Here is a 25,205-nt window from a genome sequence, read left to right on the forward strand (position 1 = left end):
CACTGTAGCGTTTCCGATGGTCCCCCTCTTTAAGCTCAGGCGAATTCGTGCGGCGTGAGAAGAGTTCGCGCTTCTATCAAGGTAGGAAGACGGGGAAAAAGAAATAAAGACACAAAAGGCCTCCAAGGGGGAGGGGCCCGCGAGGAGCCGGGCTGAGGCCGGGGCGAGTGTCCCCAGGACAGGAGAGCCCCGTCCCGGAGACGCAGGAGCTGCACCGACCTTCCCGGGGGAAAGGGGCTCGCGGGGAGGTGGAGCAGGACCCAGGAGGGCGGGGATGCCCTCGGGCTCCCGGGGACACTAACAGACACCTGCGCCCCGGGAGATGCGCCGAGCTCCCTAAGGGCTGCAGCGCGCACGGTGGGACCCGGAGCAGCTCGGGGGGCTCGGGGGCGGCTCCGCAGAGGGGGCTGCGGGGCTGGAGCACGAATCCAACAGCGCAGGCACCGGAGCACGAGGCACCAGGACACAGCCCAGGATCCAGCCTCCCCCGGGACAGGCAGAGGCCAGGAGGGCCCAGGACAGCGAGGACGCTCCTGCCCCAGCTGAGCAGATCAGCGACCCGCCCTGGAGCCTCCAGGCCCTACAGACGGAGAGCTCCGGAGTTACTGCGGGAGCTGACTCCAGGGCTCCAGACATAGCCCCTCCACTGCGGTTCCTCCTGGGGCCTCACTGGGTGAACAACCCCCACTGAGCCCTGCACCAGGCAGGGGGTTGAGCAGCTCCCCCAAGTGCTAACACCTGAAAATCAGCACAACAGGCCCCTCCCCCAGAAGACCAGCTAGACGGACAAGTTCCAGGGGAAGTCAAGGGACTTAAAGTATACAAAATCAGAAGATACTCCCCCGTGTGTTTTTTTTTCTTTTTGATTTCTGTTTGCTTCCCCCATCCTTTTTTTTCCTTTCTTTCTTTTTCTTTCTCTTTTTCTTCTCTTTTTCTTTTTTCTTTTTCTCTTTTCTTTCCTTCTTTCTCTCCTCTCTTTTTCTCCTTTTCCCAATACAACTTGTTTTTGGCCACTCTGCACTGAGCAAAACCGTTCAACACCTCGACATTTAATAGTGAAGCTTGCAAATTCCAAAGATAAAGAGAAGATCCTTAAAGCAGCAAGAGACAAGAAATCCCTCATTTTATGGGGAGGAGTATTAGGGTAAGAGCAGACCTCTCCACAGAGACCTGGCAGGCCAGAAAGGGCTGGCAGGATATTCAGGGTCCTAAATGAGACGAACATGCAACCAAGAATACTTTATCCAGCAAGGCTCTCATTCAAAATGGAAGGAGAGATACAGAGCTTCCAAGACAGGCAGGAACTGAAAGAATATGTGACCTCCAAACCAGCTCTGCAAAAAATTTTAAGGGGAACTCTTAAAATTCCCCTTTAAGAAGAAGTTCAGTGCAACAATCCACAAAAACAAGGACTGAATAGATATCATGATGACACTAAACTCATATCTTTCAATAGTAACTCTGAATGTGAACGGGCTTAATGACCCCATCAAAAGGCTCAGGGTGTCAGACTGGATAAAAAAAGCAGGACCCATCTATTTGCTGTCTACAAGAGACTCATTTTAGACAGAAGGACCTAAAGCCTGAAAATAAAAGGTTGGAGAACCATCTTCCATTCAAATGGTCCTCAAAAGAAAGCAGGGGTAGCCATCCTTATATCAGATAAACTAAAATTTACCCCGAAGACTGTAGTGAGAGATGAAGAGGGACACTATATCATACTTAAAGGATCTATCCAACGAGAGGACTTAACAATCCTCAATAAATATGCCCCAAATGTGGGAACTGCCAAATATATCAATCAATTAATAACCAAAGTTAAGACATACTTAGATAATAATACACTTATACTTGGTGACTTCAATCTAGCGCTTTCTACACTCGATAGGTCTTCTAAACACAACATCTCCAAAGAAACGAGAGCTTTAAATGATACACTGGACCAGATGGATTTCACGGATATCTACGGAACTTTACATCCAAACTCAACTGAATACACATTCTTGTCAAGTGCACATAGAACTTTCTCCAGAATAGACCACATACGGGGTCACAAATCAGGTCTGAACTGATACCAAAAGATTGCAATCATCCCCTGCATATTCTCAGACCATAATGCCTTGAAACTAGAACTAAATCACAACAAGAAGTTTGGAAGGACTTCAAACACGTGGAGGTTAAGGACCATCTTTCTAAAAGATGAAAGAGTCAACCAGGAAATTAAGGAAGAATTAAAAAGATTCATGGAAACTAATGAGAATGAAGATACAACCATTCAAAATCTTTGGGATGCAGCAAAAGCAGTCCTAAGGGGGAAATACATCGCAATAGAAGCATCCATTCAAAAACTGGGAAGAACTCAAATACAAAAGCTAACCTTACACTTAAAGGAGCTAGAGAAAAAACAGCAAATACATCCTACACCCAGCAGAAGAAGAGAGTTAATAAAGATTCGAGCAGAACTCACCGAAATCGAGTCCAGAAGAACTGTGGAAGATATCAACAGAACCAGTAGTTGGTTCTTTGACAGAATTAATAAGATAGATAAACCATTAGCCAGCCTTATTAAAAAGAAGAGAGAGAAGACTCAAATTAATAAAATCATGAATGAGAAAGGAGAGATCACTACCAACACCAAGGAAATACAAACGATTTTAAAAACCTATTATGAACAGCCATACGCCAATAAATTAGGCAATCTGGAAGAAATGGACGCATTTCTGGAAAGCCACAAACTACCAAAACTGGAACAGGAAGAAATAGAAAACCTGAACAGGCCAACAACCAGAGAGGAAATTGAAGCAGTCATCCAAAACCTCCCAAGACACAAAAGTCCAGGGTCAGATGGCTTCCCAGGGGAATTCTATCAAACGTTTAAAGAAGAAACCATACCTATCCTACTAAAGCTGTTTGGAAAGATAGAAAGAGATGGAGTACTTCCAGATTCGTTCTATGAGGCCAGCATCACCTTCATTCCAAAACCAGACAAAGACCCCACCAAAAAGGAGAATTACAGACTTATAACCCTGATGAACATGGATGCAAAAATTCTCAACAAGATACTAGCCAATAGGATCCAACAGCACATTAAGAAAATTATTCACCATGACCAAGTACGATTTATTCCTGGGACTCAAGTCTGGTTCAACACTCGTAAAACAATCAATGTGATTCATCATATCAGCAAGAGAAAAAACAAGGACCATAGGATCCTCTCATTAGATGCAGAGAAAGCATTTGACAAAATACAGCATCCATTCCTGATCAAAAGTCTTCAGAATGTAGGGATAGAGGTAACATTCCTCCACATCTTAAAAGCCATCTACGAAAAGCCCGCAGCAAATATCATTCTCAATGGGGATGCACTGGGAGCCTTTCCCCTAAGATCAGGAACAAGATGGGATGTCCACTCTCACCACTGCTATTCAACATAGTACTGGAAGTCCTAGCCTCAGCAATCAGACAACAAAAGACATTAAAGGCATTCGAATTGGCTTAGAAGAAGTCAAACTCTCCCTCTTCGCTGATGACATGATACTCTACATAGAAAACCCAAAAGCCTCCACCCCAAGATTGCTAGAACTCATACAGCAATTTGGCAGTGTGGAAGGATACAATGTCAATGCCCAGATATCTGTGGCATTTCCATACAGTAACAATAAGACTGAAGAAAGAGAAATTAAAGAGTCAATCCCATTTACAATTGCACTCAAAAGCATAAGATACCTAGGAATAAACCTAAACAAAGAGGTAAAGGATCTATACCCTAAAAACTACAGAACACTTCTGAAAGAAATTGAGGAAGACACAAAGAGATGGAAAAATATTCCATGCTCATGGAGTGGAAGAATTAATATTGTGAAAATGTCAATATTACCCAGGGCAATGTACACATTTAATGCAATTCCTATTAAAATAACGTCTACTTTTTCAGAGAATTGGAACAAATCATCTTAAGATTTGTGTGGAATCAGAAAAGACCCTGAGTAGCCAGGGGAATAATAAAAAAGAAAACCACAGCTGGGGGCATCACAATGCCAGATTTCAGGTTGTACTACAAATTGTGGTCATCAAGACAGTTTGGTACTGGCAAAAAACAGACACATAGATCAATTCAGAAGTGGACCCTCAACTTTATGGTCAACAAATATTCGACAAAGGAGGAAAGACTATCCACTGGAAGAAAGACAGCCTCTTCAATAAATGGTGCTGGGAAAATTGGACATCCTCATACAAAAGAATGAAATTCGACCATTCTCTTACACCGTACACTTAGATCAAATCAAAATGGATGAAAGATCTAAATGTGAGACAAGATTCCATCAAAATCTTAGAGGAAAACACAGGCAACACTCTTTTATGACTTGGCCTCAGCAACTTCTTGGAAGAACCACCCATGAAGGCAAGAGAAACAAAAGCAAAAATGAACTATTAGGACTTCATCAAGATAAGAAGTTTTTTTCACAGCAAAAGAAGCAGTCAATAAAACTAAAAGACAATCTACAGAATGGGAGAAGATATTTGCAAATGACCTATCAGATAACGGGCTAGTATTCAAGATCTATAAAGAACTTATGAAACTCAACAGCAAAGAAACAGACAGTCCAATCATGAAATGGGCAAATCCCATGAACAGAAATTTGACCAAAGAAGAATACACATGGCCAACACGCAGATGAGAAAATGCTCCACATCACTGTCAACCAGGGAAATACAAATCAAAACCACAATGAGATACCACCTCACACCAGTGAGAATGTGGAAAATTAACAAGGCAGGAAACAACAAATGTTGGAGAGGATGTGGAGAAAGGGAACCCTGTTGCACTGTTGGTGGGAACGTGAACTGGTTCAGCCACTCTGGAAAACTGCGTGGAGATTCCTCAAAGAGTTAAAAATAGATCTTCCCTATGACCCAGCAATTGCACTGCTGGGGATTTACCCCAAAGATTCAGATGCAGTGAAATGCTGGAACACCTGCACCTCGATGTTTCTAGCAGCAATATCCACAATAGCCAATCTTTGGAAGAATTGAAAGATGAATGGATAAAGAAGATGTGGTTTATGTTTACAGTGGAATATTACTGAGCCATTAGAAATGACAAATACCCACCATTTACTTCAACGTGGATGGACCTGGAGAGTGTTAATGCTGAGTGTAATATGTCAATCGGAAATAGGACAAAATTTGTATGGGCTCTTTCATTTGGGTAATATAAAAATTAGTGAAAGGGAATAAAGGGAAAGGAGAGAAAATGAGTGGAAATATCAGTGAGAGTGACAAAACATGAGAAACACATAACTCTGAGAAATGAAGAAGGGGTAGTGGTAGGGAAGGTGAGCAGTGGGTTGAGGTGACTGGGTGATGGGCACTGAGGAGTCACTTGGCGGGATGAGCACTGGGTGTTATGCTATCAGTTGGCAAATTGAACTCCAATAAAAAATAAAAATAAATTAACCTCAGTGGAAAAAAAAAAAGAAAAAAAAACAAACAAACAAAAGTTGATACTAATCTAGACCAGGGAACTCTACAAAATTTTTCTCTAAAGGACCAGAGGGTAAATATTTTTTGTTTTGTGAGTCTTATGTCTCTATCACAAATATACAACTCTGCCATTGTTGTGAATGCAACCATGAACAATTCATAAATAAATAGGCATGGCTGTGTTTCAATGAGACTTTATTTACAAAAATAAGTGGTGAGCTGGATTTTACCCACAGGCCATGGTTTGTTGACCACTGAACCAAACCAATCAAAGGAACTGAGAGCTCTAAAGATTGCTTTAGAAAGAGACTTCAAGATAGGTCAAATAATAGAAATGAGCTTCAATCAGATATAAACTCAAATATTCTCATTTATCTTGTCAGATGAAGAATAAAGCAGCCTGATGTAAGAAGAGGCAGGAATATTTTGATATTGATCAATGAGAAAGGCGAGAGCAGAGGAATCATGGCACTATTGGGGAAATTATATCATATCTGACTCTTTATGAGATTCAATGTGAGTTGATAAGTGTATTCTACTAATTCTGAGGCTAAATAAATGCTATGTTCAGTAAAATTTTCTAGAAGTAAAGATTTCCTAAAGTAAGTAATCATATTTATATAGATACCAACTGGTTTTGATAGAAAGCCACTGGATTAAAATGGATTTAATTAGGAGTTCTGTATGTCCTTAGGCAAGTCATTCCATCCCTTTGGGTCTCTGCTTCCTTAACAAGTAATGAGAGACTTGTAGTGAATGACTACTTATATGCCTTATAGTGAGAAAATTCTGATTTATTTTTTAGTCTGTTATCACTCTAAAATTTATTAATAATGCTTGCCAGTATTTAATGGTCTACTTAGTTATTTTTATGAATTACTTATCATTTTTAAAGAATAATCACCTGGAAAGTGGTCTATCCATTAAACAAGTCAGCAACCAATTCACTTCAATTGTAAACAAAGTAATAGAAATAAAAGAAATGGCTTCTTGAGGACTTGTCTTAAAATCCCAGATCTAAAAAGTAATAATAAATATCACAGAGGATAAGTGCAAACAAGTAAAGAAATTAAAGGAAAAAAAATAGGTAATAAGTTAGGATATGATAGAAAGAAAGTATATCAGCAATTGTTTCCAGCATCAAAGATTGTCTAGATAATTATGCAGTCCTGTTTGGGGATGGTGATTATATTTTTATTGAGGAATAAGTCCACTTTACATGCAAAAATTAGACACTGAATAAGCTCTCTTGAAAGGTTAAATTTTATTCTGTCCAGTGCTTTTTGCCTTTACTGTTTTCTCTATGACAATTATTTACAAGCATTATCACTTTTAATTCTTACAATAAGCTTATGAAAAAATTACTAGTTTTTTCCCTCTTTTACATAAGAACAAAACATAAGCATACATAGAACAAGAAATTGGCCCAAACCCACACAGCCAAGTTGCAAAGCAATGATTTGAACTCCTCATTTCTCTAGTAAGAAATGCTTTAAATATTATACTACAGTGCTTCGCAAGTCTGAATTTCTCCACAAAGTAACTGCATCAACAAATCAAGTACTTGGAGAGTACATTCTATGTAACTAATAATATTGGATTCAGTGGTAGATCCAAAAATAAGTTTATAATCTATTGAAGCAAATAATAAAATATTTTGAAAAAGAGAATGATCATTAAAGAAAGAACACTTGATTTCTTTGGGGAATATATGGGATGTGAAAATCATTGCACTAGTTTTAGAGTTTTATATTTTAACTTTGTGTCAACTTTATTGAGGTGTAATTTATATACAATAAAATTCTACAATATCAATAAAAAATACCCCAAAGGAAAGTTATGCTTTTGAAACAAAATGTGCAGAAGAAATGGTACTATGGAATAGGATTTTTAAACAATTTTTGACTCACTTTTCCCCTTTCTGACTTTACCATTCCAGAAAGCTCTGTTGATTCCTTTGTGAAACAGAATTAAAAAAAAAACTAATATAGTATTGTGTCAAATGATGGTAATGATGACAATGATAAAGCCAAACATATTCAATAATTACAGTGTGATCTGTAAGTGGTACCTTTACATATTATCTAATTTGAATCTCACAAAATATCTGTAGATGAGAAAAATAAGATCATACTTCTACTACTGACAATATTGAAATTTAGGTAATTGTGAAACTCTTACAAAAATACTTATGAATTCTAGATGCATTCTTTAAAATAAATAAATGACCTCAGGGCATCTGAAACAGTGGGAGCTTTGAGAGAGGAAAATTGATGGAAAGTGATTGCAAGTCATGAGAATAATAGGCAGTACTTTGGCCATTATGGGGAAATTTTGTCTTGCAAGAGTGTGAGGTAGAATTGGATCTTTTTTTATCTGGGACCCTTAGTGAAAGTATACAGAAGAGGGTACATTGGAACATAGAAAAGACCAAAATATCCTCACTGTCCTAGCCTATGAATAGAAAAATTGATTCCTCTTGGGAATTATGATCATAGGATTGTCCACATATGAGTTTGCAGTGTGCATTTATACTCTGCATAGTCAGAAGAGCTTTAACAACAACAAAAAAATCAACATTAGCTATTGGAACACCATACATAGGTCATTGAAATGTGGGGGTCATTTGAAAAAGCAAAGACCAAAACCTTTTTGAATGGTTGCATCCTTAAAACTGACCACAAGGAGTATAGATACAAGTTCAGCTGAAATTGAGTTTATGGCAAATACACAAACACACAAGGAGCCTACCCTCCATAAACAGCAGTCAGCAGAGCAAATAGCAGACTAACTTCCCACTCTCCTCCCAAATCAGCAATAAATCTATTGGATACACATTATGAAGCAAATATATTCAAAATGCTAACCATAAAAAACAAATATAAAAGGAGAAAATGTTGCATCATAAAAGAAAAGCCAGTGACTTCTTATCCTGGGAAAAAAAATAGACATACTTTTCCATAGTCTTTCTGCTAATTATAGTCATTGACCGATTTAAATTGATTTATATATAAAGCAAACACTATAGCCCTCTGAAAGTTGGAGAGAAGAAAGTAGACTGCCTAGGGACCCAAGAAATTACATGACATAACAGAAGATGCCAATAACACTGGAACACTAGTGAGAATAGACCAAAAAAGACCCCAACAACAGCCTGTTCATTCTAGCCAAACAACCAGATAGGAGCTGCCTAGAAAGATAAAATATTTTATACAACTTCTCTACTTCAGCCAAACACCACAAAAGAATCTTTGGTCCCATCTAACCTACACCAAGAAAGGACAAATGAGTAGCCTAGGCTCCTACTGGCAGCCAAGATGTAACAAGCTACCCCAGCACCCCTGCACACTGAGATGTCAGAGAAGGCCAAGTATGGAAACTGAACTTTCATTTTTATCAGATTGGAATCAGCACCTCCTCCCATGGTGTGAGTGACTAGCAGTGACAATAGGAAAGGCAATCCTACCCCTTCCAGCCAGGGAAATCAATGGAGGCCTAGTAAGGGGCCAGAACTCTCCTTACCTCCCAGCAGCAACAAGCACCTCCCTTTGGGTCTGATGGAAACAGAGTTGGGAAACAGGACTTCTATATCTGCCTGGCAGTAATAAAGTGGTGTTCCTCTGTCTCCACCTGTCAGAAAAATGTAAAAGTAAGCCAACTAAAACAGAAAGTTTAAAAGAAGTTCAGAGTCTTAAAATATAATACACATAATGTTGAGATTTCAATAAAAAATCATTAATCATACAAAGTAGAAAATTTCAACTTGAATGATAAAAGAAAATCAATTGATGCCAACATTAAGGTGATATGGTGTTAAAATTATCCAGATTTTAAAGACACTATCCTAAAAATGATTCAATGAGCAATAATGAAACGGTTTAAAAGAAATGTTAAAAAACTGGACATCTGGGATCCCTGGGTGGCGCAGCGGTTTAGCGCCTGACTTTGGCCCAGGGCGCGATCCTGGAGACCCGGGATCGAATCCCACGTTGGGCTCCCGGTACATGGAGCCTGCTTCTCCCTCTGCCTGTGTCTCTGCCTCTCTCTCTCTCTCTGTGTGTGACTATCATAAATAAATAAAAATTAAAAAAAAACTGGACATCTCAGCAAAGAACAGAATAGAAAGTCTTACCAAATAAATAGAAGATACAAAAAAGAACCGAATGTAAATTTAAAAAATAAATCAAATATAATTGATTATTACCGATTATCAAATGTAAATGAAAAAACAACAACAACAACAACCCTAAGTCAATGGATGAGCTCACCAGCAGAATGGGAGAGACAAAGGAATCAATCAGTGAACTGAAATGTGATCACTCTACTCTTAAAGAGATAGAAAGTAATTCTTCTTACCTTAAGGGAAGGGGATAAAGATATTAATTTTAACTTGTTATGTATGTTGAAATTGTGAGGGCAGCCACTGAAGTAAAAATAAAATATATGATTTTTCAAACTAGTAAAGGAAACAAAAGTGAGACAAAACTCAATCCATTTAATAGAAAGCAAGAATGAAAAAGAAAAGAAACATAGTAAAAACATGATAATGCAAATAAGTACAAGTAGGAAAGAGACAAAGAGAGTAAGAGAGGAGAGAGAGTTGAGTCTTAATTTACTCGCTTTTATTTGTGAAAATAGGCTTTTCTTTTTTTAATCCACTCTAAACTGTATGGCAATAGAAACCTGAAAAAAAAAAAGGGAAAAAATATATATCGGAAAAACACTAATGTCAATCAAAAGGCATTTTAATGTAGAAAGTATTATTGGGATATATTTAGGTAAAAGTATATTGTTAAAGAAAAATTTCTCTAGGGTTAGATTATGCTCATAAACTTGTATAAACCTAACGACAGTGCCTGAAAATGTATAAAGGGAAGAATTACAAAGGAAAACGGAAAATTCCACAATCACCATCAAAGATTTCAGTAAAAATAACAAGGAAGAAAATTTGTTAATTCTACAGGATAACTGAAACACGATTAGCTAGATCTAAGGAGCATGTGGGAGAAAGACATTGCATAACTACCTTAGACGTGTTATCTAGTTCATGTCCTGTTGATGGGCATACTTCTGGCTGAACCAAGTTCATCTGGGTTCTGTGAAAGAGAAAGACCACTATTGATACTCTTTACCACTGTTAAAAATAGGCATTTCCACAATAGCCAAACTGTGGAAGGAGCCTCGGTGTCCAACGAAAGATGAATGGATAAAGAAGATGTGGTTTATGTATACAATGGAATATTACTCAGCTATTAGAAATGACAAATACCCACCATTTGCTTCAACGTGGATGGAACTGGAGGGTATTATGCTGAGTGAAGTAAGTCAGTCGGAGAAGGACAAACATTATATGTTCTCATTCATTTGGGGAATATAAATAATAGTGAAAGGGAATATAAGGGAAGGGAGAAGAAATGTGTGGGAAATATCAGAAAGGGAGACAGAACGTAAAGACTGCTAACTCTGGGAAACGAACTAGGGGTGGCAGAAGGGGAGGAGGGCGGGGGGTGGGAGTGAATGGGTGACGGGCACTGGGGGTTATTCTGTATGTTAGTAAATTGAACACCAATAAAAAATTAAAAATAAAAAATAAAAAAAATAAAAAAATAAAAAAATAAAAAAAATAGGCATTTCACAAAAGAAAACTAAATATGATTTGTGAAACAAGTTAGAAATCATTAATAACCATGGAAAAGCCAATAATCACAATACACCTGTGAACATGTGCCTCACTGGTAAAAATCAATAGATTTTTTTGTGTGCCCAAATAAGAACAATCTTAAAAGGGCTTAAACTCATTGGAGAAAGTGTGGTTTCTCTCACAGCTTAGTAAGGAAATTCACTGGTTTGGTCAGATGAGAGGTGGTCTTGAACTGCTGGGCTATGTTAGGCCACTCCTTGTGCAGGCAGGGAAACAGGTAATCAGCAATGGGTAGGTTATGTGTGCAAGAACTCTAGGTTCTGGTGTGGGCAAAAACCTTTCAGAGTGGGCAGCCCTACTTTCTGTGTAGAGAGTGCTGTGGAAAGGTTATCACCAGAATGGGGTCTGTAAAGTCAGAGAGGGACTGCATTTTGGGTTAGTGTCTGGGATGTCCACTGGATGTCCTCACATACACACAACTGGCCCTAGCCCATGCCTGAACTGGTAGGAGAGTCTCTTCATCTTACAATGTGCCTCTAGGTCCCTCCTCTGAGAGAGGTTAATAGCTTTATTATTACATTATTTAATATCTCTCTATGTTATTTAATAACTTCTCTCCTGAGAAGGAGAAATACTTAAAGGAATTCTGTTCATCACAAACATATAATAAAGGGTGAATTCAGAGCTGAGAAACAATATACAGGTAAAAAAAACCTAAGTGCAAACGTGTAAAACCATTTTGTAGGGTATTTGGAAATATCTAATAATGTTGAAGATTTGTATACTTTATATCTTATAACTACAGCATTAAAATGAACTAAAACTATATGTGGGACTACTGATAACTGTCCCAAACAAATTATTTACTGGAAAACAGCAAGTTGCAAAAGAGTTGAATAAACATGCAAATCTAGACTACGTATGTCTTTGTGGATAAATTATATTATAGTTAAAAATTATAAAGAGTGAATAAAATTACAAAAAATTATTTAAAAAGTCATGGGAATGTTAAATATCAGACTCAGGTTAACTCTGGAAAACTGGTTTGTGCTGCTGTATAAAATGCTCCAAGTACCAACTGTAAGAGAGGGAAAAAAATAATTTTTCTGTCTACCCATCCTAGGTTTACTAGCTAGGGCCCTGTACATTAAACTAACAAAAGAAAGATAAACAAGAGAAAAAGATGCAGGGGTTATTAACATGTGCATTGCACATACATGGGGAAGCACTCAGAAATGAGTAACTCAAAGAGATGGTTAGAACTTGGCCTAAAATAGCATTTTAAAAGAACTATAAATTTTATTTTTTGTCAAATGTTTATTTAAATTCCAGTTAGTTAACATATAGTGTAATATTGTTTTCAGAAGTAGAATTCAGTGATTCATCACCTACATATGACATCCAGTGCTCAACACAAGAGCCCTCCTTTTTTTAAAAAATAAATTTATTTTTTATTGGTGTACAACTTGCCAACATATACCATAACACCCAGCGCTCATCCCATCAAGTGCCCCCCTCAGTGCTCATCACCCAGTCACCCCCACCCCCCGCCCAACTCCACTTCCACCACCCCTAGTTCGTTTCCGAGAGTTAGGATTCTCTCGTATTCTGTCTCCCTTTCTGATATTTCCCACTCATTTTTTCTCCTTTTCCCTTTATTCCCTTTCACTATTTTTTATATTCCCCAAATTAAGGAGACCATATAATGTTTGTCCTTCTCCGATTGACTTACTTCACTCAGCATAATACCCTCAGGTTCCATCCATAGCGAAGCAAATGGTGGGTATTTGTCATTTCTAATGGCTGAGTAATATTCCATTGTATACATAGACCACATCTTCTTTATCCATTCGTCTTTGATGGACACCGAGGCTCCTTCCACAGTTTGGCTATTGTCCACATCGCTGCTATAAACATGGCGGGAGGGGGGGGGTCCCCGCCTTTCACTGCATCTGTATCTTTGGGGTAAATCCCCAGCACTGCAATTGCTGGGTCATCAGGCAGATCTATTTTTAACTCTTTGAGGAACCTCCACAGAGTTTTCCAGAGTGGCTGCACCAGTTCACATTCCCATCAACAGTGCAAGAGGGTTCCCCTTTCTCCACATCCCCTCCAACATTTGTGGTTCCTGTCTTGTTAATTTTCCCCATTCTCACTGTTGTGAGGTGGTATCTCAATGTGGTTTTGATTTGTATTTCGCTGATGGCAAGTGATGCAGAGCATTTTCTCATATGCATGTTGGCCATGTCTATGTCTTCCTCTGTGAGAATTCTGTTCATGTCTTTTGCTCATTTCATGATTGGATTGTTTGTTTCTTTGCTGTTGAGTTTCATAAGTTATTTATAGATCTTGGAAACTAGCCCTCTATCTGATACGTCATTTGCAAATATCTTCTCCCATTCTGTAGGTTGTCTTTTAGTTTTGCTGTGCAAAAGCTTCTTATCTTGATGAAGTCCCAATAGACCATTTTTGCTTTTGTTTCTCTTGTCTTCATGGATGTATCTTGTAAGAAGTTGCTGTGGCCAAGTTCAAAAAGGGTGTTGCCTGTGTTCTCCTCTAGGATTTTGATGGAATCTTGTCTCACATTTAGATCTTTCATCCATTTTGAATTTATCTTTGTGTATGGTGCAAGAGAGTGGTCTAGTTTCATTCTTCTGCATGTGGATGTCCAATTTTCCCAGCACCATTTATTGAAGAGACTGTCTTTCTTCCAGTGGATAGTCTTTCCTGCTTTGTCCATATTAGTTGATCATAAAGTTGAGGGTCCCCTTCTGGATTCTCTATTCTGTTCCATTGATCTATGTATCTGTTTTTGTGCCAGTACCAAACTGTCTTGATAGTACAGCTTTGTAGTACAACCTGAAATCTGGCATTGTGATGCACCCAGCTATGGATTTCTTTTTAATAATCCCCTGGCTATTTGGGGTCTTTTCTGATTCCACACGAATCTTAAAATAATTTGTTCTAACTCTCTGAAGAAAGTCCATGGTATTTTGATAGGAATCGCATTAAATGTGTACATTGCTCTGGGTAATACTGACATTTTCACAATATTAATTCTTCCACTCCATGAGCATGGAATATTTTTCCATCTCTTTGTGTCTTCCTCAATTTCTTTCAGAAGTGTTCTACAGTTTTTAGGGTATAGATCCTTTACCTCTTTGTTTAGGTTTATTCCTAGGTATCTTATGCTTTTGGGTGCAATTGTAAATGGGATTGACTCCTTAATTTGTCTTTCTTCAGTCTCATTGTTAGTGTATAGAAATGCCACTGATTTCTGGGCATTGATTTTGTATCCTGTTGCACTGCCAAATTGCTGTATGAGTTCTAGCAATCTTGGGTGGAGTCTTTTGAGTTTTCTATGTACAGCATCATGTCATCAGTGAAGAGAGAGAGTTTGACTTCTTCTTTGCCAATTTGAATGCCTTTAATGTCTTTTTGTTGTCTGATTGCTGAGGCTAGAACTTCTAGTACTATGTTGAATAGCAGTGGTGAGAGTGGACATCCCTGTCTTGTTCCTGATCTCAGGGGAAAGGCTCCCAGTGTTTCCCCATTGAGAATGATTATTTGCTGTGGGCTTTTCGTAGTTGGCTTTTAACATGTTGAGGAATGTTCCCTCTATCCCTACACTCTGAAGAGTTTTGATCAGGAATGGATGCTGTATTTTGTCAAATGCTTTCTCTGCCTCTAATGAGAGGATCATATGGTTCTTGTTTTTTCTCTTGTTAATGTGATCAATCACATTGATTGTTTTACAAGTGTTTAACCAGGCTTGAATCCCGGGGATAAATCCTACTTTGTCAGGGTGAATAATCTTAATGTATTGTTGTATCCTATTGGCTAGTGTCTTGTTGAGAATTTTTGCATCCATGTTCATCAGGGATATTGGTCTATAATTCTCCTTTTTGGTGGGGTCTTTGTCTGGTTTTGGAATGAAGGTGATGCTGGCCTCATAGAATGAGTTTGGAAGTACTCCATCTCTTTCTATCTTTCCAAACAGCTTTAGTAGGATAGGTATGGTTTCTTCTTTAAACGTTTGATAGAATTCCCCTGGGAATCCATCTGGCCCTGGACTTCTGTGTCTTGGGAGGTTTTGGATGACTGCTTCAATTTCCTCCCTGATTATTGGCCTGTTCAGGTTTTCTATTTCTTCCAGTTCCAGTTTTGGTAGTTTGTGGTTTTCCAATAATGTGTCCATTTCTTCTAGATTGCCTAATTTATTGGTGTATACCTGGTCATAATATGTTTTTAAAATCGTTTGTATTTCCTTGGTGTTAGTAGTGATCTCTCCTTTCTCATTAATGAATTTATTAATTCGAGTTTTTTCTCTCTTCTTTTTAATAAGGCTGGCTAATGATTTACCTATCTTATTAATTTTTCAAAGAACCAACTCCTGATTTTGTTGTTTTGTTCCACAGTTTTTCTGGTTGACAAGAGCCCTCCTTAACATGCATCACCCATTTAGTCCATCCCCCATCCACTTCCCTCTAACAACCCTCAGGTTAGAACTAGACATTTTAAAGAAGTGACAAGACAAAGGAAATGTCTCTGAGCTCCGAGGACAGCAAATTTTGGAAAGGAGAATATATGGAGGAACGAGTAAAAGATAATCCTACTAGCCTTTTAGTCAGTTTTGTTATACAGATTCCTTTGGTGCCCTCTCTGGACTGAACATGATCTAGGGTAGTCTGTGATGATTAACTTCTGCCTTCCTGGTAGAGAGGGACAGGGGAACGCCTTTACAAATTTATGTCCGGCTTTTAGGCAAATAGGTGGAAGGTAGAGAGCTTTTCTTATATCTGTTTCTTCTCAGTTGCCTTCAGCACAAAACAATTCATATGCCAAAGTGGCATATTTTGGGGTAGTATATCCTAATACTTTTCACAATGTTTTATTCCTAATAAAAATAATGGAAATATGGTAAAACATTAAAATTTCACAAAGTTGAACATAAAGATATTAAATTCATAGTTATCTTTATTTTCAGTATACTTGAAATATTTAAAATAATTTTATACAAGGGTAAACTGAGAATCAGAGAGTTAAGTTTGTCCCATAACTTATTCTTAGTTCTTGACAGAACTGAGAACAAGGATCCATGTCCTCTGAGTTCCAATTAGTTACCCTTTTCTCCATACCTATCACATGTTCAGGTAGCAAGGACACAGCATGTCCTTCCATTAAAGCCAAAATATTTTTCACTGAGGCAAGAATAATGTATTTTAGCACACATTTCCCCTAGAGTAGCTGGTTCAATTGTACAGAATTCACAGAAGATATTTTACTCTACACAAGGGTTGAATGACCCTGCCTTTTTCTCCTGTGGATCCTTTTTGTAACTGTCAACAATGTGGGATATTACTTACTTTTTTCCATTGGGAATATGTAGTTGAAGGTATTAATAATAATCCCCATTGGTAAATGAAAGTTGGCCATCTATTACTAGCTCTCCAAACTTCAATTGATCAATTAGATGAAACCATAGTACTACTCCAATCTGACAAAAGAAAAAGGCATCTATAAATACCAGTACTCAACAGAGACTAATCCCACAACAGAAAAACTGAAGAATTCAATTTACATCTCTGACATGCATTATATCAGGTAGGCTATATCTGAAAAAGGTAACATCAGAAATAGACTGTGTCCAGTTACATATTAAGTTATGAAGCTTGTACCTTAGAGAAGATCTATAAATGAGAGAAAAATGTATTAGAAGTCAGAGGAAGTGAATCAAGGTGAGGATGTTCGTGCATCTCAGCATGATTAAAAGAATTTGTGAGAAATTATGTATGAAGCTGGAGTTACCTTTGGAGATTATGACAGAGTCTGTACCTAAAAAAATCCATTATGACAGTCTCACCTATCACCTAAAGCAACCAAATAAACATGTAAATCAAGGCCATATAATTCTTTGTGGACATATGCCTATGCAGTAAAGCTAACCCAAAAAATCATGGGAGGTTAAATACCAAAATCAGGTCATAGGTGTATAGTTGTATATCTTTTCATTAATGATTTATTTTACTTACTCTGCATTTGAAGTAGACCAGATAGAATCTAACTTAATAGAACTAGAGTGAAATTTTCTTCCCTTTTATGTATCTCACTTATATCACTTTGTAAAAAGTTGGTAAACAAAATGTGGTTTACTTTTAATACAACAAATAATCAATTTTCTCTAATGCTATGATTCAAAAGGTTTATTTTGTCCCCTTTGCATTTGTTGGCTTGATTATTGCACTGGTTTTAATGACTTAAGTATGAGCTTATATTACTAATGAGATAAAATATTCTTGTTCCATATAGAAATTAAGTTTATGTACATGGCCTACGGTTTGCTGAGTTCAGTCATTCACTGGGAAAGTCTCCGTTAGATTATAAGGTGAAAGCTCAAATAAATGATAGATATAAAGTGATATATATTTCAGTTAATACTAAAATACATATATGAAAAATATTCCAATCACATCTATATACCAAATCCTGTGAAAGATACAAAAGGAGCATGAGAATACAAGGAGCACCGAATATGGCAGGGGAAGAATGTCTATACAAAAACTCTTACTTTGGGAAAGCACATAATCTACATATAAGCAAAGTGATATGACATTAACAAGAAGAGAAATTTCAACTTATGCCTCAAGGAAGGCTTTCAAACCTTCAAAGGTTATCTGTGAAGGGTATCAGAAAATGAACAGAAACTGTCCCCCACCTTAGTAAATGTTGAATAGTCTGGTTTTGTCTAGAGAGTAGTAAGGGGTATAAGTAAACCCAGACCATATTATATGCTTGGCTGTCATGCTAAGGACTTTAAGTTTTACTAGCTTTTCTACTTTGAGGAGTGGTGAGATGTTACAAGTGGGAGAATGAGATCCAGGAAAAAGTAAAACTTCACAACCTGGAGAATAATAGTGACAGTTACATAGTGAAGAAAAGTTTAAAGAGGAAATAGCTGACCTGAGGAGAGAAATTGTGAGCTATGGTCTGAGACGGCTATGCAATAGTCAGAAACATGTTTAGATTACTAAGTATAGTGAGAAATGGTACTGCAAAATCAGTGGTCATCACACAGTGGTGAATAGAATGCCAAGGAAGAGAGGGAACAAAGAGACGAATAAGAACATAAAGTGGTCGTGGAGGTGGTTTTGGTGGGAATGACAACTTTGGTCCTGGAGGGAACTTCAGTGGTCGAGGTGGCTTTGGTGGCAGTCGAGGTGGTGGTGGATACGGTGGCAGTGGGGATGGCTATCACGGATTTGGTAATGATGGAAGCAACTTTGGAGGTGGCGGAAGCTATAACAATTTTGGCAATTACAACAATCAATCCTCAAATTTTGGATCCATGAAAGGAGGAAATTTTGGAGGCAGAGGCTCCTAGGGAGGCCCCTATGGTGGTGGAGGCCAAGATTTTGCCAAACCATGAAACCAAGGTGGCTATGGCGGTTCCAGCAGCAGCAGCAGCAGCTATAGCAGTGGCAGAAGGTTTTAATTACTGCCAGGAAACAAAGCTTAGCAGGAGAGGAGAGCCAGAGAAGTGACAGGGAAACTACAGGCTACAACAGATTTGTGAACTCAGCCAAGCACAGTGGTGGCAGGGCCTAGCTGCCACAAAGAAGACGTGTTTTAGACAATACTCATGTGTATGGGCAAAAAACTCAAGGACTGTATTTGTGACTAATTGTATAACAGGTTATTTTAGTTTCTGTTCTGTGGAAAGTATAAAGCATTCCAACAAAGGGTTTTAATGTAGATTTTTTTTGTACCCATGCTGTTGATTGCTAAATGTAATAGTCTGATCATGACGCTGAATAAATGTGTCTTTAAAAAAAAAAAAAAGAAAGAAAAGAAAAGAACATAAAGTTTCGGGCAGCCCGGGTGGCTCAGCGGTTTAGCGTCGCCTTCAGCCCAGGGCGTGATCCTGGAGACCAGGCTCCCTGTATGAAGCCTGCTTCTCCCTCTGCCTTTGTCTCTGCCTCTCTCTCTCTCTCTCTCTCTCTCTCTCTGTGTCTCTCATGAATAAATAGATAAAATCTATTATAAAAAGAACATAAAGTAAAAGGGAACAAGTACAACGTATGCAGAAGGGGAAGGACTAAATCTGGAAAGCTATGCTAGGTCCTCAATGGAAATCTATTCATAAGGAGCAGTGCATGGATGAAGGAATAATAATATAAATTAAGCAAATAATAAATTAATAGTATTAATTAAAATATATAATATAAAAATTTCAAGAGGAATACCAGGAGTTGCCTCACTTAAAACAAAATTAGCTATCATAACCAGGTCTTTCAAAACATTTGATTTAAAAAATTTTCCTTTGTATACATGGAATATTACTCAGCCATTAGAAACAACAAATACCCACCATTTGCTTCAACGTGGATGGAACTGGAGGGTATTATGCTGAGTGAAACAAGTGAATTGGAGAAGGATAAACATTATATGATCTCATTCATTTGGGGAATATAAAAAATAGTGAAAGGAAATAAAGGGGAAAGGAGAAAAATGAGTGGGAAATATCAGAAAGGGAGACAGAACACGAGAGACTCCTAACTCTCAGAAACGAACTAGGGGTGGTGGAAGGGGAGGTGGGCGGGGGCTGGGGGTGACTGGTTGACGGGCACTGAGGGGAGCACTTGATGGGATGAACACTGGGTGGTTATTCTACAGGTTGGCAAATTGAACACCAATAAAAAATAAATTTATAAATAAAAAAGTTTTCCTTATTGTGGCATCAAAAGGAATAATTGAGGGTGGTAAGGTCTCAATAGTCAGAAAAGCAGCTAAAGGCAGAAGAATTAGGAAATCTTTTTTTCTTATTTCTCGGATGAGTCAGAGTTCTTTGTCAGCAAATGCAAAGATTAAAAGACAGTGGCTGAAACTAAAAATGCCAGCTAAAGATGGCTTAAGTCAGAGAGTCTCACTCAAGGTGACCCTGCCTTCCCTGATACTTTGCAATGTCTTAGATATGTCTTGATCATCACAACGGGGAGGTAAATGCCATTGGCATCTAGTGGGCAAGGCCAAGGATACTACTGAACATCTTACAGTGCACAAGACTGCTTCAGAACCAAAGAATTATCCAACCACAAATGTCAGTAGTGCCCAGGTTGAGGAACCTGGCTAAGTGAAGAACCAGTATTTTTTTTAATTTATTTATTCATGAGAGAGAGGGAGAGGCACAGACACAGGCAGAGGGAGAGGGAGAGAAACAGGCTCCATGCTGGGAGTCTGACATGGGACTCAATCCCGGTTCTCCAGGATCACATCCCAGGCCAAAGGCAATGCCAAACCGCTGGGCCACCGGGGCTGCCTGAAGAACCAGTATTTCATAGTTGGCAGAAAGATGAGAACCAAGAACATATACTGAGGAACTGTTCAATTACAGCACAGTACAAATGGTATGGGTTTCACATCATTCAGATATAAACCTGTAGAATGTAGACTCAGAGAGCTAGCCCTGAAGTCAAAGGTCTGGGTTCAATTTCTAGTTCATTGACTTTCCAGGTACAAAACTCTAGGTAAGTTATTTATCATCTCTGTTATTCTGATTTCTTACTGCAAAATGGGATTGTGTTTACCATGTAATATTATGGGAAAATTTAATTAATTTACATAAATTGCTTGGGGATTACTAAATTTATCTGATCCTTGGTTTTCTCCTCTGTAGCTCTGGAAAATAATGATTTCCCTTTAGGTCTATTGTACAGATCGCTTGATATAACAAAAACACAAACATCTAATTCAATTGATGCTGCCTAGCAGGGTTTCAACAAGTCCAAGCTTTCTTTTCCATTATTTTTCAGATTTTAAAGTTATTATTTATCACTCACTAAAAAATCTACTTCATTTGTTAATTTATATACATTACATCTATACAATAAACATTTTCATTAAGTAGGGTTCATTTTACATGACAAATCCATAAATCTGAGGAAGAACAACTTTATTTTAGAAATGGGGAAAGCTACCTGGGTAGCTCAGTGGTTGAGGGTCTGCCTTCAGCTCAGGGCGTGACCCCAGGGTCCCAGGATAGAGTCCCATATCACGCTCCCTGCAGGGAGCCTGCTTCTCCCTCTGCCTGTGTCTCTGCCTCTCTCTGTGTCTCTCATGAAAAAATAAAATCTAAAAAAAAAATGAGGTGGGGAAAACAGAAAGAATCACACATAAGATAAAGAAATAATATAATTTACAGTATATTTCAGAATCTTCTCAATTATTGTTCTTAATGGTATTATAAATACTGATTCATTATTGTTAATGAATTCACTTAATTTTTATGAATCACCTTAATTTTTTGCTCTGACTCCAGAGTCTGCAAAAGGTGTATGTGGACTAAATGTAGTTTTCTGAACATTCTAGCAAGTACAGGAAATGATTCTGTACTTGAGGGCTTCCCTGTATGGCATGTAAATTACATTGTAGGAGTGGAAAATATTTAGTTTTCCCTTCTTCCCTTCTAAGTTCTTTAGCTGATCTAATAATTAAATTGGCATATGACAGATTAATAGGAGAAAAGCGAATTTAATTTCGTATGCCTGGAAGTCCCATAAAAAATATGAGACTCAAATAAGTGGCCATAGTAGGAAGGTTTTATATCTTTTTTAAAAAAATATTTTATTTATTTATTCATGACAGACACAGAGACAGAGAGAGGCAGAGACACGGGAAGCCTGACATGGGACTCAATCCCAGGTCTCCAGGATCACACCACAGGGCTGAAGGCGGTGCTAAACCGCTGGGCCACTGGAGCTGCCCTGGTTTTATATCTTTTAAAAAAGAAATAGTAAGTTTGTGAAGCATTGACAATACAATGAGGTTTGGGCTTAAGATATTAAATCAGTGAAGAAGTAATAATATTTGTTTATATGGACTTCTCAGCCCTAAACTCCCTACATTGGTGATAAGGATGCCTTCTAGCCTTGTAGTATAGGGAAGGTACCTTTCACATGAGACATTTATCTCCTGCTTTCAGGGAAACAAAGGAGGGTCAAAGTTGTTCTTGCACTGGCTATTTCTCAAGTAACTTTAATTCAAAATAATCAATATGCCAAAGTGATATATTTTGGGCTTGTATATTCTGCTTCCCTCCAACATCCATCTAAATGAATGGCTATGGTGATCAAAGGATATAAAGTTTCAGATATGCAAGATGAATAAATTCTGCAGATCTAGTGTGCAGCATGGTGACTTCAGCTAATACTATATTATATACTTGAAATTTACTATGAGTGGATCTTAGGTGTTCTCACAGGAAGGAAAGAAGGAAGGAAGGAAGGAAGGAAGGAAGGAAGGAAGGAAGGAAGGAAGGAAGGAAGGAAGGAAGGAAACTATTTGAGGTAATAGATATGTTAGCTTGATTGTCATAGTCACAACACACTGTATATGTATGTCAAAATATCACATGTATGCAACTTTTGTCAACTATAATTCAATAAAGCTGGTGAAAAAAAAGACTTGAGGGTGTATCCTAGGGACTTAAGAAGACTGGTTTCATGTATGAAATAAACAGGCAGTAAAAGATATTTGTGTCCTTACATGGGACTAAGATTACATAACATTCAGGTTCCTTACTAAAACTATAGTCAAATTAATTGTCAGAATATGGTTTCCTAAGAAAGCTTCTTGAAAGTTTTTCTGGTTCAATGAAATTAGATTTATATAGCAGAGCTGCATCCTTATAGGAAAAAAAAAAGAGATGCAGGATTACTTTTTAGGATTATTAGGATTATTCTGATTCCCCCAAAAAATATTTTTAGGAGTATAAGACATTTTAACTCAATTATTTTTTATCTCTTTATGCAAAAACCCCTACAATAACTATTCTTTCATCAGTTATAAAGATGTATTAATAAGGCCATTGATAATAGTAAAACAAGGAAGCATAAATTGGCCTAAATCTAATTTCTTCACAGTTTTATTGAGAAATAACTGATACACATCACTGTATAAGTTTAAGGTATACAGCACGATGGTTTGATTTACATATATTTTGGAATAATTATTACAATAGATTTAGTTAATACCCACCATCTTATACAGACACAATAAAAATAAAAGGAAAAAATTCTCCTTACAATTAGAATTTGTAGGATCTATTCTCTTAACAATTCTCTGGCCTCAGCCTAAGTTTGATCTGCAAAGAAAATGCATAAGAAAATTTAGGTACTGCTTCTAAATAATTGAGTAGAAATTAGTTTTAGATAATTAAGGTAAAGTTATAATATGCATTTTAAGAAATTACATGATGAGTCACTGACAAAACTGAGTTGTTTAACTATAGACCTGGATAATATATACCAGTATCTCTTAGTAGGAATTGTCTCAATTCTTTATGATTCCTACAATAGCAGTAAGGTAAAAATTTGTTATTATGGGGGTATTAACATATTAAGAACATCTATTGTATTATAATTATTTTGATACAAGAAAGTCATAAACTACCATTTTTAAACTTCAAAACCTTCCATAAAGTAGGCATTTTTACCCTCCTATCTTTTTTGACATGTAGAATCAAAGCTCAAAAAAAACGGTCTACAGTCAAACAATCAGTGTGACTTTACATCACACAATAAACACTAAGCCACAAATACCTCTTGAAGAGTTAAAGATAATGTTATACTTAAGGATTTACTACAGTTAATTATGGAAGATGACCACAAAAACAATATATGCAAATTATTTTTGCCAATCTACAGAGCCCACAGAGCTGGCTTTGAGTGACTCTTCCTGTCTTGTGATCATGAATAAGTTCATAGATAAGCCTGTTTACTATTGTGTGACAGATTATTAAGACTATCCAAAACTCAAGGGGTTCTAATGAGAAGACAAAAAATTTCAGTGTTATTTAAACATTGTCCTAAGCTCCTTCCTTCTCTCCAGATATATTATCATGATCTCTTGACAATTTTTTATTCAGCAAATGCATATTACATCTGGGATCTTAGAATCTTTTGCATTAAAAGTCTGTGTGATTCAGAATTCTGATCCCTTCCTATTTCTCCTCCCTTAGGATTGTTGCAGAGCCTGTTTACAGCCTGGATCCATGGATAAGGTCAATTCTTCAGTGGTGTCTGAATTTGTATTGCTGGGACTCTCCAGTTCTCAGGAGCTCCAGCTTTTCTTTTTTGTTTTTTTCTCTGTGTTATATGTCATCATTGTGCTGGGAAACCTTCTCATAATCATCACAGTAACTTCTGATAACAGTCTGCACTCCCCCATGTACTTCCTCCTAGGAAATCTCTCCTTTGTGGACATCTGTCAGGCTTCTTTTGCTACCCCTAAGATGATTGTAGATTTCCTGAGTGAACAGAAGACCATTTCCTTCAATGGCTGCATAGCTCAGATATTCTTCATTCACCTTTTTACTGGAGGAGAGATGGTACTACTTGTCTCCATGGCCTATGATAGATATGTAGCCATATGCAAACCTCTACACTATGTAGTCATCATGAGTCAAAGGACGTGCACTGTCCTGGTAATAGTCTCCTGGGCTGTGGGCTTGGTGCACACATTAAGTCAGTTATCGTTTACCGTGACCCTACCTTTTTGTGGACCTAATGTAGTAGACAGCTTTTTTTGTGATCTTCCTCGAGTGACCAAACTTGCCTGCCTGGACTCTTACATCATTGAAATACTCATTGTAGTCAATAGTGGTATTCTCTCCGTAAGCACTTTCTCTCTCTTAGTTGGCTCTGACATCATTATTCTTGTCACTGTCTGGTTTAAGTCTTCCGCTGCAATGGCCAAGGCATTTTCTACACTGGCTGCCCATATCACTGTAGTAATTTTGTTCTTTGGACCTTGCATTTTCATCTATGTGTGGCCCTTTACCACTTACCCTGTGGATAAACTTCTTGCCATATTTTACACTGTGTTCACTCCCATTCTAAACCCCATTATCTATACACTAAGGAACAGGGATATGAAGGCTGCCATGAGGAATATTATGACCTATTACCTGAGGCCCAAGAAAATTTCTGAAATTCCACTAGCAGTGAGGAGTTCTCTTTATTAATACACAATCCCTTCAAATTCCTCAAATCAATACTCTGTCTATAAATATTTTCAATGTATT

The 25,205-nt window shown here is 37.7% G+C and overlaps 1 protein-coding gene and 1 long non-coding RNA gene across 2 annotated transcripts; one reads left to right on the forward strand and one right to left on the reverse strand.

The window, feature by feature from the left end:
- Window positions 1-9,006: 9,006 nt before the first annotated feature.
- On the reverse strand, window positions 9,007-16,908 carry LOC119877735. Its single transcript, XR_005381331.1, has 4 exons — window positions 16,804-16,908; window positions 16,492-16,622; window positions 10,511-10,580; window positions 9,007-9,114 (listed from the first exon to the last, which is right to left on the reverse strand). It is a non-coding gene; the product is annotated as an uncharacterized LOC119877735 (long non-coding RNA).
- A 7,265-nt stretch (window positions 16,909-24,173) lies between these two features.
- LOC119877736 (olfactory receptor 4K5-like) lies at window positions 24,174-25,205 on the forward strand. The gene has a single exon (XM_038579869.1). It carries the CDS (start codon window positions 24,174-24,176, stop codon window positions 25,143-25,145), a length of 972 nt encoding a protein of 323 aa, XP_038435797.1. The 3' UTR covers window positions 25,146-25,205.

Source organism: Canis lupus, chromosome 30 (genome assembly GCF_011100685.1).
Source record: "Canis lupus familiaris isolate Mischka breed German Shepherd chromosome 30, alternate assembly UU_Cfam_GSD_1.0, whole genome shotgun sequence".
Classification (NCBI taxonomy): Eukaryota; Metazoa; Chordata; class Mammalia; order Carnivora; family Canidae; genus Canis; species Canis lupus.